This window comes from Puma concolor, chromosome B4, assembly GCF_028749965.1.
Source record: "Puma concolor isolate L17-30 chromosome B4, mPumCon1.1.hap2, whole genome shotgun sequence".
In the NCBI taxonomy this organism is placed as follows: Eukaryota; Metazoa; Chordata; class Mammalia; order Carnivora; family Felidae; genus Puma; species Puma concolor.
In genome coordinates, this window is record NC_141673.1 from 142,245,370 (window position 1) to 142,263,145 (window position 17,776).

General features: G+C 53.7%; 1 protein-coding gene and 1 long non-coding RNA gene across 2 annotated transcripts in view; both read left to right on the plus strand.

Moving 5' to 3' along the window:
- ADARB2 (adenosine deaminase RNA specific B2 (inactive)) overlaps positions 1 to 10,843 on the plus strand; it is a 416,009-nt gene extending 405,166 nt beyond the window's left edge. Inside the window, exons 9-10 of the mRNA XM_086715061.1 lie at positions 8,492 to 8,670; positions 10,355 to 10,843. Of these exons, the coding sequence (XP_086571187.1) occupies positions 8,492 to 8,670; positions 10,355 to 10,531 (356 nt within the window). The 3' untranslated portion in view covers positions 10,532 to 10,843. The remainder of the gene's footprint in view (positions 1 to 8,491; positions 8,671 to 10,354) is intronic.
- A 1-nt stretch (position 10,844) lies between these two features.
- Positions 10,845 to 15,832, plus strand: LOC147579567 (uncharacterized). The gene is made up of 2 exons (XR_015254082.1): positions 10,845 to 13,732; positions 13,785 to 15,832. It is a non-coding gene; the product is annotated as an uncharacterized LOC147579567 (long non-coding RNA).
- Positions 15,833 to 17,776: the final 1,944 nt, after the last annotated feature.

Genomic DNA, 17,776 nt, shown 5'->3' on the forward strand with positions numbered 1-17,776 from the left:
AAGAAAGGATTAAAAGTGAGCTTTGACCTTAAACCAGAGGGTGAGGACAAACCTCACTGGGGGTGACTTTGGAGCAAAATCCTGCAGGAAGAGAGATAATGTGGGGAGGGGCTGCCAGGGAAGAGCCTGGGGGCCAGAAGCAGGAGGAGAGTCTCCAGGGGGTTCAGGACAGAGGCCAGGCTTCTGTGGATTAAATCAGGACCAAGTCTGAACCCAGGTAAGCAGGCCCTTGAGGGGTTCCCAGAGCAGTGTGAAACTGTCTCCATTCCCAAATTCACACTGAGGGAACCCCTCTAAGAGCTGGATCAAAATAATGCTACAAAAAATATGGAAATACAACACGGGCACAGAGCAAAAACTAACCAGGCATGGGAGGAGACAAGACCACTTTAACAAAAGCCAGCAGGCACAAGAGTGGGGAAGGAGTCACAGCTGCAGAGATCACTGTTCTCGGATGCAGACTCACCAGCGAAAAAGAGATGTGAAAAACAAGGAGGGGTGCCTGGGTGGCTCAGTCAGTTGAGCGTCTGACTTCAGCTCAGGTCATGATCTAACAGTGTGTGGGATCAAGCCCCACATCAGGCTCTGTGCTGACAGCTCAAAGCCTGGAGCCTGCTTCAGATTCTGTCTCCCTCTCTCTCTGCCCCTCTCCTTCTCTCTCTCTCTCTCAAGAATAAAGATTTTAGGGGCGCCTGGGTGGCGCAGTCGGTTAAGCGTCCGACTTCAGCTCAGGTCATGATCTCGCGGTCCGTGAGTTCGAGCCCCGCGTCGGGCTCTGGGCTGATGGCTCAGAGCCTGGAGCCTGTTTCTGATTCTGTGTCTCCCTCTCTCTCTGCCCCTCCCCCGTTCATGCTCTGTCTCTCTCTGTCCCAAAAATAAATAAACGTTGAAAAAAAAATTAAAAAAAAAAAAAAAAAAAGAATAAAGATTTAAAAAAAAATTTTTTTAATGAATAAAAAAATTTTTTAATCTTAAAAAAAATAAGAAGGAAAATGCAGGGGGGAGATAGAAGCCAAAAAAAGAAAAAAAAAAAGAACTGAATAGGAATTTCAGAAGTAAAGAAAATAAAACAATTTGTGTAACAGTGGATAGGTTGAATAGCAAATTAAACACAGCTGAGGAGAGAATTAGTAAATTGGAACATCCCCCTGACAAAGATCCTGAATGCAGCAGAGAAACAGAAAGAAGGTGCATTAGGTAGGGTTCTCCAGAGAGCAGAACCAATAAGAAACAGTATATTCATTTTCCTACTAGAAAAGAGGGATTTATTTTAAGGGACTGGCTCGCATGAATGCAGGGACTGGCAAGTCTGATCTCTGCAGGGCAGGCCAGCAGCCTGGAAATTCCAGCAGGAGATGACATTGTAGCTGTGTCCAAGGATAGTCTGGAGGCAGAACTCCTTCCTCTTCAAGGAACCACACTCCTTGCTTCTAGGGTTGTCAGCTCATTATATGAGACCTACCTTCATAGTGGACAGTCATCGCTTTACTCCACATCTACTGATTCAAACATCAGTTACACCTAAAAGTCCCTCACGGCAACATCTGCCTGGTGTTTGACGAAGCAACTGGGCACCAGAGACCAGCCAACCTGACACATGCAAGTAACCATCCCACTGGGAAAATACAAGCCAGGTCAGAGACGGAGTGAGGAAGTCTGACGTACCTAAGACATAACCTTTAAAGAGGCGATAACTAAGGCAAGAAACTCTCCAGGACAGTTGAAGAGCATCAAACTACAAACCTAAGATGCATATTATGGCCCAAGAAGGATCTTCTTAAGTTCTCCGCTCAGCAGTAAAACGGCTTATAAATACATACATACATACATACATACATACATACATACATAAAATCTTTAAAAGCGGTCAAAAAATAAAAGAATAATACAGGGGAACTAAGACTAGTAGCTGGTTCTGGGAAGATAAAAAAAACAATAAAACAGTATCTTTAAAATGCTGATAGAGGGGCGCCTGGGTGGCGCAGTCGGTTAAGCGTCCGACTTCAGCCAGGTCACGATCTCGCGGTCCGTGAGTTCGAGCCCCGCGTCGGGCTCTGGGCTGATGGCTCAGAGCCTGGAGCCTGTTTCCGATTCTCTGTCTCCCTCTCTCTCTGCCCCTCCCCCGTTCATGCTCTGTCTCTCTCTGTCCCAAAAATAAATAAACGTTGAAAAAAAAAAAAAAAAAAAAAAAAATTTAAAATGCTGATAGAAAATGAATCTCAACCTACAATCCTAGACCCAATAAAAGCATTCTTTAAAAATGAGAACAAGACACCACTGTGGACAGACAGAGCTCTATCAGCTCCAGCAGACTTGTGCTGCAGGAGACATTAAGTGTGTTATTGGGGCATAAGGAAAATGGTCCTCAATAGATAAAGTCAAATAAAAAGTGATGAAAATAATCTGCATTTTTACCAGTATAAAACTTGCCTTATTTTGGATACCATAGCAGTGAAAGATGCATAATATGAAGGAAAAAAATGACCATATTCTGCCAAAGTCCCCTTGTCCCATGTCCTCTAAAGCAATGACAATCCTTATCAGTACCAGGAACCATGTCATTATCAGGTTATAAAGTGAAATATTCAAATTTTTTCCTGCCACAGAGGAAATTTCACACCTTTCAGAGGATCCTGTGGGCCCATGCATTTTAAACTATGCAGACCACAAACCACAGTCACTATGTGCACAGACAAGGTCACATTCCTATTGACTCCAGGACGGGAGTCCCTGAAAATCTGTGGGGAAAACTCTCACTATAAGAAAAGGTTCCAGCTCCCCAAGCAGGTGACCCCGGAACCTTCCAGTAGAACTCCCCAACAACAGCATACCTTCAAGCAGTGTGCACACACACCCTAAACCTCACCAACTGGTCAGAGGAGAGGAGGCAAGGGAGGCCGAAGCAGCCCGGGTCTTACCTGTGTGTCCCCTCGGGCTGGCAGAAACCCATGAACTGGACAAGCATCTCGCAGCAGTCCTGCACACTCTAGCACATTCCCCCACACTCGCCCGGAAACGTGCTCTATTAGGACAAGACAGTAGCTGTAAAATTACTGTCAATTATAATGGTGTTCGTGCTAATGAAAATGAATAAAAGGACATTAATACAGCCTTATTAGTTACTCCAAATCTGTAAGTCGGCATTAAATACCCCTAGCTCCGCTTCCCTTAGAAGTGTGGTGTGCGTGTGACACAAGTGTGTCTATGTGCACGTGCAAGGGATGGCACGTGGGCAGCCAGCAGTGTGTAACACAACAGGGCCTGCCAGTGGACTCTGCTGTATCAGCCATGTCACAAGACTGGACGCAGTGGTGCCCTGAGACACAGACGGGCCTCACTTCCTGTCAATGTCACATTCCTCAGTGTCTCGTGTAAACTTAATCTGGAGAAAGGGAATCAGATTTTAAATACATTAGGCCCACTGGCTATCTAAAGACATGCTGCGCTCTCTCTCACGTACTGCTTTTTAAAAAGGTGTATAAGGGTTTTCTCCAAATGAGGCATCTTTTCATAGCTAGATAAGCCATTTCCACAGATGATGGAGGATTCGCCCCCACTGCTCTCAGTGATGGCGGTCATAGTGGTGATGGGGCAGCACTAATGGTGGTGGTGACTCCAGTAACTGCAGCAGTGGCCATGGTAACCGCTGTCCTGACCGTGGCGGTAATGCATGGTGGTGGTTAGCAGGCTAACTAACCCATCAAAAGTCCACACTGCTGGTAAGTGACAGACATGACATTGAACGAGGTCTTCAAGTTCAGCCTATTCACACGACTGTGGACACTGAATGAAATGTCAAACAATCTCCATGGAGACCCTCTGTATATTTGCCACCACGGCAGAGTATTTGTGTCACAGGCTGGTGGAGACCTGCTTGGTCTCACCGGTATCCGCTTTGAAGTAAAATACTCGCCTAGGACCTTTCATAAAAGATGAATGGCCTGCATATGGTATGGCACAAAGACAAGCCAACAGAGGCCGTGTATGTCCGTGCTGATGGAGAAAGAGTTTGGGAAGATGAGGTTCTTTCCAAGATGGCTGGGAATAATTACTACAGATTTCACTAAGGAAGAAGGCATCGGACCTGGTCCTCACCCACCTGGCGACCAGCTTTCAGGGACACCTCTTCTCTCAGCCTGACTTGGGCTTTCGCCTCCAGGGTAACGCAGGGGTACCCTGCCTAGTCACACCTGCCAGCCTCCAGGACGATGCAGGGATACATTGCTGTCGTCTTCCAGCCACCACACTTGCTGGCAGGTGATCATAGCGGCCAGGGGACTAACACAGTGCTGCAGTGTTGACCTATAAAATCTCCGGAGCGGAAACCACAGTGAAAAATGCAACATTGTTCCTATGTTACCACACAGTCAAGGCAGAAGTCCCCCAGGATCCACGCTGGGTCAGTTTTATTTTGAATTATTTTTGTTTCTGGATGTGAAGGTGCAGGTTTGCAGACTGGCGCAGGTAGTCCGGGCTGAAAAATACGAAGAGTCCACGTATGTGCTTGCAGAGAGACCCTGTGACCTTGGACAGAGGTCATCTGTACACAGTGCTGGGTTCTCCACGTGTTACTATTTGAGAGGACCTTCTCCTGGAGCACAGCAGGCACAGGCTCGTGCTTTCACTGCTCAGAATGTAAAGCTCTTCCCTAAACCCTAACTGGGACAGGGGCCCATGTCGACCGGGACCTTCCTCTGGATGGAGAGCTCTGATGAGCCGCCAGGAGGCAGTTCAAGCTGTGGATTTGGGGACAGAAGGTTATGCTATACGTTCTAAGTGACTGGATCTGGACGATGTGCCAATGAGTTGTCATCTCAAGCATGATAACAAAAGCCAGCAGTAGGCGGTGATGCCCATGACTGTAAATACATTGTGCACTTGAACTTGAGACTTGATTTTTACCTTCAGTCATTTGACGACTGCTTCCGGAGGAATGATCACTTCCAGCCAATGGGAGGAAAAATAAAATGCAGACCAGACTCTCCTTTCTGGGCCTGAGCAGTGTCTCTAACCACACCACGTGGTCACATCTCTGCCCGGCTCCAGCGCTCGCAGAAGCACGCCGTCCTCGGCCTGGAGAGGACGCTGGACGAGCCCCTTCTCTGGCCCCAGTCCCCGCGTGGCTCCTGGGAAGCTGCTGGAAAATTATGAAGCTGGCACGTGATGAATGAGCTCACTCAGATGCGCACGACGCTCCTTAGGAGGCAAGTGATCGCAGCTCCCCCTGGCTGCCATGAGTTAACAAAAGCCTGGCCAACAAGCCGGTGGGAGCCTGCTCAGGCTCAGGGAACAGAGGGCAGGTGGAACGGCACAGAGGGTGGGTGGAAGGGCACAGAGCAGGTGGAAGGGAACAGAGGGCGGGTGGAAGGGAACAGAGGGCAGGTGGAAGGGCACAGAGGACGGGTGGAAGGTCACAGAGGGAGGGTGGAAGGGCACGGAGGGAGGGTGGAAGGGCACGGAGGGTGGGTGGAAGGGCACAGAGCAGGTGGAAGGGCACAGAGGGCGGGTGGAAGGGCACAGAGGACGGGTGGAAGGTCACAGAGGGAGGGTGGAAGGGCACGGAGGGAGGGTGGAAGGGCACGGAGGGTGGGTGGAAGGGCACAGAGCAGGTGGAAGGGCACAGAGGGCGGGTGGAAGGGCACAGAGGGAGGGTGGAAGGGCACAGAGGGAGGGTGGAAGGGCACAGAGGGCAGGTGGAAGGGCACAGAGGGTGGGTGGAAGGGAACAGAGGGCGGGTGGAAGGGCACAGAGGGCGGGTAGAAGGGCACGGAGGGAGGGTGGAAGGGCACGGAGGGAGGGTGGAAGGGCACGGAGGGAGGGTGGAAGGGCACGGAGGGTGGGTGGAAGGGAACAGAGGGCGGGTGGAAGGGCACAGAGCAGGTGGAAGGGAACAGAGGGCGGATGGAAGGGCACAGAGCAGGTGGAAGGGAACAGAGGGCGGGTGGAAGGGAACAGGGTGGGTGGGAGGGCACAGAGAAGGTAGAAGGGAACAGAGGGCAGGTGGAAGGGCACAGAGGGCGGGTGGAAGGGCACAGAGCAGGTGGAAGGGAACAGAGGGCGGGTGGAAGGGAACAGGTGGGTGGCAGGGAACAGAGCAGGTGTGGAAGAGCAAATTAGGAGCAAAGGCAGGACTGGAGCTGTTTCTGACTCCTGAGTCAACACAGATCTCACCCCACATTTCCCACGTCTGGGAACAGAGGCTCGGTGATGTAGAACGTCATCACTAGACCTAAAATTTCATTTCGTTGCCAAGTAGTCATTAGTGGGACTATTACAGTTGGAAATCGACAATTTTTGTGTGTGATTCATGGAGCCGCTGTGACTGACAGCACAGGCTCTTCTGTGCCTCAGCACACACCAATGACCTGGGCCCCGCCTGCAAAGAAGGGGGCTCAAGGGCTGGTGGGGAGGAGGGAGCTGCCTGTCTGCAGTCAGACTCCTGCCCACTGCCGGCCCCTTCTCTCTGTGCATGTCTGTGTGTGCAGCTGGCAGACAGGGCGGCCCCTGGTGAGGCCAGTGGCCAGCGTGTGGCCTCCCTGCCGGGGCTGCTCTCCAAGCAGGTGTCTGTGAGCTGAGAGCCAGCAGCAAAGCAGGCACTTTCCACAGCACAGAGGACACGGAGGGAGCAGGGAGGTCTGATGGCAACATCCATCTGGGACTTGGAGACTTTCCCCCAAGTCCAGAGCGGTGAGGAGACCCGGGTGACGATGCCGGAGCCCTGGGCCTCGGCACTCAGTCCTGACTGTTGTGGGTGTCCCCCCCCCCCCCCGTCTCGGGGTGGAGGGACAGACAGCAGGCTCTGGAGCAGGCTGGCTTCTCTTTGTGGCTGGTCACTCCTGACCTTGGCCACTGCCTCCCTCTGCCCAAGGGGCCGCCTCGCTGCCAATGTGCCAGATTGTCCCCCTGCCCAGCTCTCAGTGTGGGCAGCTGCCACAGGGAATCGCTTCAAGGAAAGGGAACAAGCTGACATGGATGGCATTAGCCCGGGCGCCTGGCACTGCCCATCCGTGACCAGGAGAAGGTCACCGGGTGACTCTGCTGTGGACTCAGGCTGCTGCAGCAGCAGGTGCAAATGCAGACCAGTGTGTGCCGAGGGCGGGCGGCCCCTGGATGGTGCGTGAGACTGGGCACAGCGGGAGGGCCCCGGGTCTGTAGCTGTGCGGCTCCAACAGGGCGTGGGGTGCAGGGGGTGCCCCTTCCCAGGATGTCTGCTGCAGGCCCTCAGGCCTTCCCAACGCCAGGGCTTCTCAGCTCTGGGACCCCCACGGCACAGGTCACTAACTCGGCCCCCACCCTTCCACCCAGGGTGTTCAGGGGAAGGAGCAGGTGGTGTGGTCGTGGAGGAGAGGACAGGCACACCAGAGGGGCAGGCTCTGGAAGGTGTCCCGAGGAGGGGCAGCGGCTGTGGGAGTGATGGGATGGGGTGGGGGGCTGTAAACTGAAGCAGCGGGAGTTGGGGCCCCTCCTCCATCCCGCTGAGTGTGGCAGGCTGTGCTCCCCACGGTGCTGTGCACAGAGCAGGGGCACCGTGGGGCCTTTCCTACCTCGTGCTTCACGGTTCTCCCCTGAGGTCACGCAGGGTGGGAACGAGCAACCCTCAGGCGGAGGGTGGGGCAGCACATTCTAGAATCCTTGGATGGCTGGGTGGAAAGCCCTCGTGTTCCCACTAGCAGACTCCACGCCGTGGGCAGGACATAGGCCAGGCAGAGGCCAGACGCCCGATGGTGCTGCCCCCGAGGAGGGTCACCGGTGCCCCCTTCCCTGATCCACAGTTGGCTGTGTCCCAACTAAAACCAGCTCACAACCTGATACGGGGAAACTCTGGAGGGAGGGCTCCGTGGACAACCCCGGAGGCGCTCTGCACAGGCCGGTGTCGCCCGGGGCACTGCTTCCGGGGAAGTCATGGGGAACATAGCTAGAAAGACCCGCCGTCATCCTGAAATTCCTAACAGCTACTGAACGCGGGGCCTCATGCTTTCGTTTTGTGCGGGGTCTTGGAAGTTCTGCAGCCGGTGCTGTTTCTGGACCACCTTGCTTGGTTAATTAACTATCCTACACTCTTGGCCCTGTCGTTTTCATTAGCTTTTTTTTTTTTTTTTTTTTTTAAGTTTACTTATTTGAGAGAGAGTGGGGCAGGGGCAGAGGGAGAGAATCGCAACCAGGCTCTGCACTGTCAGCACAAAACCCAACGTGGGGCTCGATCTCACAAACCATGGGATCATGACCTGAGCTGAATCCAACAGGCAGACACTGAAGCCACTGAGTCCCCCAGATGCCCCTGCATTAGCTTTTTAAATCTCGTCAACCAAACTACAAACGTCAGGGCCTGATACCATTTACAATTCCTGAGTTAAAATCCACAAGTCCCGTGAGAAAAGGCACCCCACACCTGCGCAAACCCAGACCGTTTGGCCCTCGCCTTTCCCGCAGGAACCTAGTGGCCCAGAGCGCTGACGCCCGGCTGTCTCCCGGTCCCCCCCCCCCCCGACAGGTGTGAGCCATGCCGAGGCGCGCCAGCCTGGAAAGTCCCCACACTTCAGCGTGAACTGGGTGGTGGGCAACACCGACGTGGAGGTTATCGATGGCACCACCGGCAGGCGGAGCTGCGGGGGCTCCTCGAGGCTCTGCAAGCACGTGTTCTCCGCGCGGTGGGCGCGGCTTTACGGAAAGGTAATAGTCCTTGGGGGGCGGCTCCCAGTGACCACGGGGAGGGGCCCACGGAAAGCCGTCACCTTGTCTGAGCAAGAGTGGCACGTGGCACGAACACCGGCTCCCATTCCGTCTTCTCCCCCCGGGTGCCCGCGGCCACTCTGCGCAGGGCCCGTGCCGGCAGCAGCCACAGGGCGAGAGGAGGGGCCGGCGGCTTCATGGAGGGCATAGTCAGGGAAGTCCAGAGGAAGCCCCTGAAGTTGGTATGACTCCCAGTTTAGGTGGAAGGAAACTGGGTGGTTTCCCGCGAATGCCAGGCGGAAGGTGAGAGCTCTCCCCGCGACCCCCAGGCTGTGCGTGTCTGCTGCAATTCTGAGCTTCCTTTCTGCTCGATAACTGTATCTACAGACTTCAGGTTGAGATCTACAGATTTCCACATGCTCCCAATGCATAGCAGGCCGTGGCGTGAGCAAACAACGCGACAAAACAAAACACACAGAAACCAAACAGCAGAAACGCTTCAAGCGGCTGGGCCGGCTTCCCCACACTTCTTCCTCCCACAGCTCCACACAGCAGTGACAGCGTGGGGCGGTCTCCCGGCCAGCGGAGCAGGACAGACACATTGACCCTCAAGATAAACGTTCCTTTCAACTCAGAGGGCCCTGGAAGTTGTGCGTGTCGTCCTTAGCAAGGCACGACTTCTGTGGCTGCCACGAGCCGCCGATGGGGACCTGGCTCTGCCCTGACCGCCCTGACGGCCTCACATGCCTCTCTGTCCACTCAGGGCACCGTCCGTGTCTCCCTGTTCTGCACAAAGGTGGGGCCGTGTCAGAGCACATCGCTTTGTCTTCCTAAAGGGCCCTTTGCACCCGCTGCGGGGGGGCTGCCAGCCAGTGGGCAGGCCGGTCCCCCGACTCCCTGGAAAGCACACAGGGGATTCGGGCCTCCCGCCTCAGCGCACCACACCCTGGCCTCCCCACCTCCCTGCCTACACTAGCCACAAGGCCCTGCCCAGTACCAGCTCAGAAACCCAACAGAGGAGACAGCCTGCTCCCACCGAGTTCCTGCCTGGCAACCCACCCATCTCGCGTCTGTGCAGTGCTGCTTCGGCACCCATGAACATCCCTGGGGGACCATCCCCACCCCAACATGGGCCCCTGATCCTTCCCCCAAAAGAAAAATACACAGTGTGTCTTCTCAGTAGCAGGTGAGCTATAGGGCTATTTTGTTTGCTGGGCACTCCCTCCACGGAGCCCCAGGACTGCCCGACGGAGCTGGCTGGCCACAGCAGTTACTCTTCTGATCCTTTTTCAGATTTAGATGAAATATTACTTTGTCAACAGGTAAATTAAGGAGAATGGATATTTATCTTTTGTTAAGAGCTTTCCTGGGGAAGACTGACCTAACATTGGATATATTTAAGGCATGTAACATGACATTGGATACATTTATAACATATATAACACACAGCATCAGATACACTGAGGGCGCGTCACATGGCATTCTGAGGCACACACACTGAGAACCACGACCATGCTAGCTGACAGACCGTCACCACATGCGGGGAGAACACTCACCTTAAGAAGCCCCTTTTGGGCAAACTTCACACACGTGTCGCTTTCCCGTCTCCTAGTAAGAGAGCGGGACGGGCGGCCCAGCTGGTGCGAGCGTCTAACCCGCTCCCTGTCTCGTTCCTGGCCCACAGCTGAGCACACGGATTCCGAGCCACGGAGACACACCATCTGTGTACTGTGAGGCCAAGCGGGGGGCCTGCACCTACCAGTCTGTTAAGCAGCAGCTGTTCAAGGCATTTCAGAAGGCCGGGCTGGGCACATGGGTGAGGAAGCCGCCTGAGCAGGACCAGTTCCTACTAACCCTCTGAGCCACCGGACCTGCGGTTCCCGGAGCGGAGTGGGCGCCCGGGCAGGGCGGGGTGAGTGCGCGTGCGTGGGGCGACAGGCGGTGCTCACCGGCTCTTCCTGCTCATTTCCCCTTGGTGTTCCAGAAGCACATGCGTGGCCAACGTTCGACGGGCAGCTAGACTCAAACCGGGAGCGTACTGCTCCCACGTTGTCAGAAGCCGGGCGGTCCCCCGACCTGGAGGCGCAGGTGCAGCCAACTCTTCCTGGTGTGTCAAAGGGAAAGCTTCCGTTCAGGCTAAAGGGTCTGAGGTGCAGCCTTGAACAGCGGAGCCTCGGGCACCGTTCCCTGGGTCTTCCTCCCCGCCACGCGCCTCGGGCAACGCGTCTGGTTCTCTCTAGCACAAGCTGACACGATACTTCAGGATAAGCCACAATGAAGAGAAAAGCCATGGGCTCCTCTCCAAAGAAGCCAACAGAAAGCTCTACCACCCTCATTACTCACTTAAGTTTTAACTCCACCTCCTTTCACAGCAGATTCAAGATGTGCAATACTGAAGAACCCCTAAGCCAGGACCAGAGAAATGAAGTCCACTCTTGCAGAGCGAAGGAACAGGGCCCACAGCACCCGTGAGCAGAGATGTAGGACGTGGGCAGACTGAACTTCCAGAACTGTGTGCCACAGACCACCCCTGTACCTGGACTGGTCCCCACCGGTCCTCACTGGTCCCCACCGGTCCCCACCAGTCCTCAACAGTCCCCACTGGTCCCCACCATCCACACCCAGACCAGTCCCCACCAGTCCCCACTGGTCCCCACCAGCCACACCCGGACCAGTCCCCACTGGTCCTCCCCAGTCCCCACCAGCCACACCTGGACCACAGTCTCTGTGACAGGTGCCCACAGCTGCTGGCAATGTTTGAGCTGTTACGGGTTAACTACCCCACAAGCCCCTCACCAGGTCACAAGGACACCAAGTCTTGGACCACACCCTGACTTTTAACTAAATTTTTATTAGAGAGTGAGCAAAGAAAAAACATCCAGAGCAACCTTTACTTAGAGCTTGAGAAGTATCAGCTCTCTATTGCTTTGGGTCCCCTGATCACCATCTTGCATGACCCAAAAAAAAAAAAAAAAAATCACATAATGCAGCTGCTGAAATGCAAGAGGCAGGATTCTGTCCCCTTCATGGCAGGTGCCAAACAACCAGACCATTTGGGATTTAGCCTGTGGCACCCTTCTTAAGAGTCAGGGCGAGGCCACATGGCCTGTCCACACCAGAGGGAGGCATTTCTCTTACACACCTTCGTTCCATCCAGGTACCTTGAATTGTTCCACTCTGACCACTAAGGACTCATTTCTAACATCCAACATGCTACCTAACAGGCCTCTAATTTCTCCAACAGAAGATCCACATCTGCAAGTCACTGTGGCAAACAGCAAAGCTTCACAGTAGCCAGCGCTGGGCATGGGCCTCCTGGTTAGAATCCCAGCTGGCCACCCATGGGCGCACACGCTGAAAACACAGGATTGCCCCATAACGCAAGAAATGTGAGCACAACATCATGCAGTAGATACTCAAGTACAGATTGCAGATCTAACAGCGAGGCAAAAATGAAACAAAATATGTTTTAGAGACTTGTTATGGGCTAACAAGTAGAGGTGTTAGTATGGAAGCAAACTCTCTCTAGGACTTAATATAGAGTCAGACCCATTGTTCAAGTTCTTCCAGAAAAGGAAATGGCCACTGAGTGCACAAGTTCCTCAAGACAAAGTTTTGAAAGATATGAAAATGTTTTTGCAAACATAAGACGCATACCAACCTTTCATAAAAGTTGAGGAAATAACAATGAAATGTTAACTCAGTATAAAAGCTATAGTCAAATTGCCACTTTACATTAGTTTCTGATAGTCTGACATGTCACCAGGAGGAAGCTTAGGGACCCAGAAACCCAGAGCTGACTTATGACTTAGACTCTGACTCGCCCTTCTCCGGAGCCCTCCTCTGAAAGGAAGGAGGCGCGGTCGAGTCCTGGAGGAAACCTGTGTCCTGAACCTTCCATTACTGACATTCTGAGCTGTTGCTTTATATCAACGTGCTCCAAATAATGGTCCTTCCACCCAGAGGAGCCAACAGCAGCAGCAGGAGCCAGAGGACAGACGCCAGACAGATCCATCCACAAACCACACAACGGGTTCCACCAGGAGATCTGACCCCGGCGACTTGGGTGGCGCTCAGCTCGCTAATAACAGACACTCCCATAAGGGCCGAACTGTGGCTATCCGGTCACCATTCATTTCGTCTGAGACACTGGCTCTCCAGAAGCGTCACTAAAATATAAGTATCTCCTTCTGGAGAAAGCCAGACCTCAGCGCCAGCATAGGACTCGTCCATCAGGCCAGAGGGGACATCCTGCGGGGAGAGGAGATGGCTCCACAGAGGAGATTGACAGCGGCAGAGGCATTGGCACGGCAGCAGGAAGCCCCGAGCGAGAGCCTGAGCATGGTGCGAGGTGCATGTCCAGGAATGGGGACGGACAGGGCCACGGAGAGGAGGCGCCGGCCCAGGCTCTGGGCGCACAAGGGGGTAGGGGGAAGGCAGGAGAGCAGGGCTGACCAGAAGGATGGCCCGGCCAACGGGAGGCCAGTCACAGGGTTCTGCTGTGGCACCTGCTTAAGGCTGGAGGGATGGGCAGCACCAGCCTGGAGATGAGGCGGCCTGCGGATTTCGCTCTGCACTTCAAAGTCCGTGAGAACACCCAACACCACTTTGGGTCAGAGGCCAGGCCAATGCCGCGGTGTCGATGGTGAGTCACAGCCTGGGGAGGAGCCCGCAGACACCTCGCCACCTTGGGCTTCCAAACGGAAAACAGAGCTCAGGTATGTGATGTGTGACCTTCAGGCGCCCCAAGGCCACGGAGCAGTGTCAGGGGCCTGCTGGCATCTAGGCCTGTCTGAATGCGCCTCACGGCCGCTGGCTCAGAGTCCTCTGTTCTCCACCTACTGCACCTGCGACTCCAGTCCAAATAAAGGCAACACCACCTCTGTCAGCCTCCAAAGCCCACGCTGCATTCCTGGCAGGGAGGTCAGCAAAGGAAGGCTTCCTGTCTGGCTCTCAGCCACAAAGTCAGTATCTGCAAGCATTTCCATGGGACTACGTCCAAGGGGGAAGGTCACTGGGTCACAGAGCCCTGGCTGTCCATTCCTAGCATGTGGTCAGGAAGGTCACCCGGTCACGGAGCCCCGCCTGTCCATTCCTAGCACGTGGTCAAGAAGGTCACCCGGTCACGGAGCCCTGCCTGTCCATTCCTAGCACATGGCTTCACTGCAAGGTACTGACTGGATCTAGGGTTTCTTTGGTTTTTCTTTTTGCCACAAGGAAAGGATTTGCAGGTCTAGAAGTATTGTTTCTTTTTATACTTGTGGGTCTTTTCAGGTCTGTATATACCTATCATGTCACTACTGAGTTTGTGAGTCTTGCTGTTCCTCAGAAACGTCAAGTTTTTCCCATATAGTTTCTCATATGATTTCCTTTTCACAGGAAGCTGTTCTTATCAATACGGTCAAATGGCTGTTTTGGGTTTGATTTTTGTTTTTTGTTTGTTTGAGGTTTTTTTCCTATAGTGTTTACCATGTCTGGAGAGCCATAAACAGTAAATACATGGTATATCAATGCCCAGAATAGAATAGTTAAGAGTATTTTGATGAAACACTATTTTTAGATTATAAATTTCAAGATGTATCTATAGTATCTTGTTTTAAAAAATTTAAAAAGACATTTGAAACTTAGACATTTATAATTTAGGGAAACTTCTATAACCATTTTTTAAGAAGCCATTCTAATAAAATCATCTAATTGGCCCAAACACAATAAATATCTCTTTCTAATAAAGACCAAAGGGAAGTCAGGACAAGGCTGTTTTCACATACCGCCCCTTGATGCCACAACCGCCTCAGGGGACAGAGGTTTCACCCGACACGAAGCAAACCAGTGTCCCTTTGCTGGCTCCTCTGCCACCCCCACCCCTCAGTAGAGTCTGTGGAGTCATAACCCAGCCAGGGTCAGGAAGGTCCGCTGTCTGCACTCCTGGACAGGCTGTCCAGCTTTGAGTTCTTACGGAGCTCACGGAGAAAGTGAAAATTTAAAGCTCTGTGTTTCAGGAAAGGCTTTGGGGGACTAACCCACCCCTGTGAGGCCCCCCTGGTGTTCTGCGCCCTCCCAGACACCGGTGGGAGTGGGATAACCCAGAGGGCAGGAGGGAGGAGGGCAGGGCTGGGGCACACTCGCCGGTGCTGTCCGTGGTGCTGCCCAAAGGGCTGTTCCCAGCAATGCGGGATCTTGTTGGCTCCCGTCAAACTTCTCCCACAAATTCTGATTCACATAAAGGGAAGGATTGGGGGGCTGGGGGTGAAGAAGGGTGCAAAAGATGCAGGTTATCCAGAGGCGGCCCAGAACAGAGGAGCACCTCCCCGTTCTGGGAGACCAGAGATTCGAGACCAGACCTACCTCCACCTCTTATCCTCCCAACAGAGCACCTCCGCTTTCTCCCTCACGTTTCCCTCCCCCTCCCCTTCCTCTTCCCTGTTTTAGTGCCTGCTCTCCCTACCCTAGACCTGTGATTCCTGGTGCAGCTGAGCTCCAGACCTCAGGCTGTCCATCCCTGAGCTCCACGGCGCTGACCTGTGCATCAGACTGACGCCAAGGCACGTCCGGGGGCGGAGGGTCTACTGGAGTCCTTTCTTGGACTCCTGCAACAACGTCCATTAGTCCGAACTGCCACCAAAGGGTCACTGACGGCCGAGTCTCTAGAAAGTTAGACCAAACAGCAGCACCTGCAGGGAACTACAGACAGTGTTGGCCCCGGAGAAAGAAATTCCTTATTTCCCAACTCATTTCAAAATCAAAGTTGCAGGGATGAAACACTCTCTAAAGATAAAGGTAAAATGATCTGGGTTCAATGGCCTCTTTTCATACAGGCACTGGATCTTACCATTCTGCCCTATGTGCATCGATAACAAACAAACACAAACACTTTCCCAGCAGTGCCCACTTAATTTTCAGCTAATTTTCAGCATTTTGTAAGCAAATGAACTTAATAAATAGTAATTCTTAAGCAAAGGTATGTACATAAAAAGCATGGGTGAATGGCAATATTGGATGTACATTTGTAATATTTGTAAAAAAAACAAAAACAAAAAAACAAACCTCCAAAACCTTAAAGTATTAATTTACACGTTAATTTGCTTCTAAGTGCTGGAAACTGCACTTCAGTGATATCTGATAAGTGAATGTTTCTGTTAAGTGAATAAAAACATCGAGTAAAGTTGTGCTTCTCTGACTGTTGGCCCTTCTTCATTGAGCAGAGTCCTGGGGGCAGGGGGTCTCTGGAGAATGGTGTGTAGGTTTAGGGAGGGGTCTCAGAGGGTCTGCCTACCCCAGGGAAGTGGCACATCCACTCTAAACCCAGGGGGTCCCCCAGCCCCGACGCTACCCTCACAGCCGTCCTGTAAACCAGCGACCAAAAGCATCACAAATCAACGTGTGCCTTTGCCCCCATTTCCTCACTGTCAAGTGTGGGGACAACCGTCATCCCCCAGCCTCAAGGGCCATGAGTGGACTCGGGGTGTCGTGGTGCTTTGAAAGGGTAAACACACTGCAAATACTTAAGAGGCTCTGTGCCCCGCCCATATGTGCCACCACACATGAAAGGTGGGCTGGTAGTTCTCCTGCGGAACACTCGTGGACCGAAAACATCACTCAGGTTGTTGGTGGCCTCGGCTCTACAGGACTGTGCATGGCTGAACATTCCAGAGTTCAACCCAACATTTCCCAGTGACACGCTCTGTCCCTTCCTGGGGACCGGCCATGTCACCTGTCACTCTAGCAGTGTGCTGAGCACAGGACTTGTGGGCTACACATAGGACGGCTCGTCTGCAAGTAAGCGTCTGGTCCACCAGTGTCTGAAACTCCAGCACGCGTGCCTTTGGGTGATGATTTCTCGCGTTGTCCACACTTACTTCCACTAACCACAGTGAGACTCCACTCAAGGCAGGACATAGCGGGGCTCAGGTTGAGGGCAGAGGTGAAGGCAGGAGTCTGACACACACGTTCACCCTCGGGCCAGGGCCAGGGAGGACTGGGCAGGTCTCACTGTGAGTTTCCCCCGAGAGAGAGGAAGTCGGGGCCACGGTTACTGGTAAGGAAGAGAGCAGACCTGAGCACACAAAGAAGGTTCAAGACAAGTCACAGACGCATCAGGAGTGTAACACGTCTCAGACGTCACCTGGTCCAAATCACCAAGCTTTGGGAGTCCAGATGTCTGGCGGCAGGGACTGTCACCACTGACCAAAGACCAAAAAACCTCTGCAGACTGGCCTCCACGTGTCCCAGAAGTGACTCTCGGCCGGTACCCAACACGCACTCTCACTCCTGGAGGACACCCTCCTGCCAGGGGAGAGCGGCAGAACAGACGGAGAACGTGACGGGTGTGCATGAAGTCTGAGGAGCGAGGTGACCAGATGAGCACCGTGACCATCGTGCCTTGTCCGCTCCACAGCTACTCAGGGCGTGCGCTGGCCTTAACTTGGCAGAAATGTGCTCTCCCAAGTGAGTTTCAGGAAGCCAGTATCCTTACAGACCCGCTTTCTGGAAACGTCATCCCCAAAGATGGAGGGTGAGAGGACCCGCTCTCCCTCCCTCCCCCCTCCCTCTCCCCCTGTCCTCTTCCCCCTCCCCACTCTCCTCCCCCTCTCTTTTCCTTCCCCTCCCCTCCCTCCCTCCTCTCCCCCTCTCCCTCTTCTCCCTCTTCCTCTCTCCCCCCTCCCCCTCTGTCTTCTTCCTCCCTCCCCACTCTGCCTCCCCCTCTCTGCCCCCTCCCCCTCTCTCCCCCTTCCCCTCTCCCTGTCTCTTCCTCCCTCCCCCTCCTCTCCCCTCCTCCCTGTCTCCCCCTCCCCCTCCTTCTCTCCCTGTCCTTCCCCCTCCCCTCTCTCTTCCCTCCTTTCCTCCCTCCCCCCTCCTGTCCCCTCCCTTCCCTCCCCCCTCCTTCTCTCACCCCCTCCCTCTCTCCCCCTCCCTCTTCCTCACATACACACACTCGCACACTCACACTGTCACACACTCACTGTATCACACACTCTCACACTCACACTCTCACACACTCACACTACAGGATACAAAGTCGCTGCTCCGTAAGCCTCCCCTGGAAGAGCACGGCTCACGCCCATTCACTCCACACCTACCACCTGCTCAGCAAATGTCCCTTCCACTG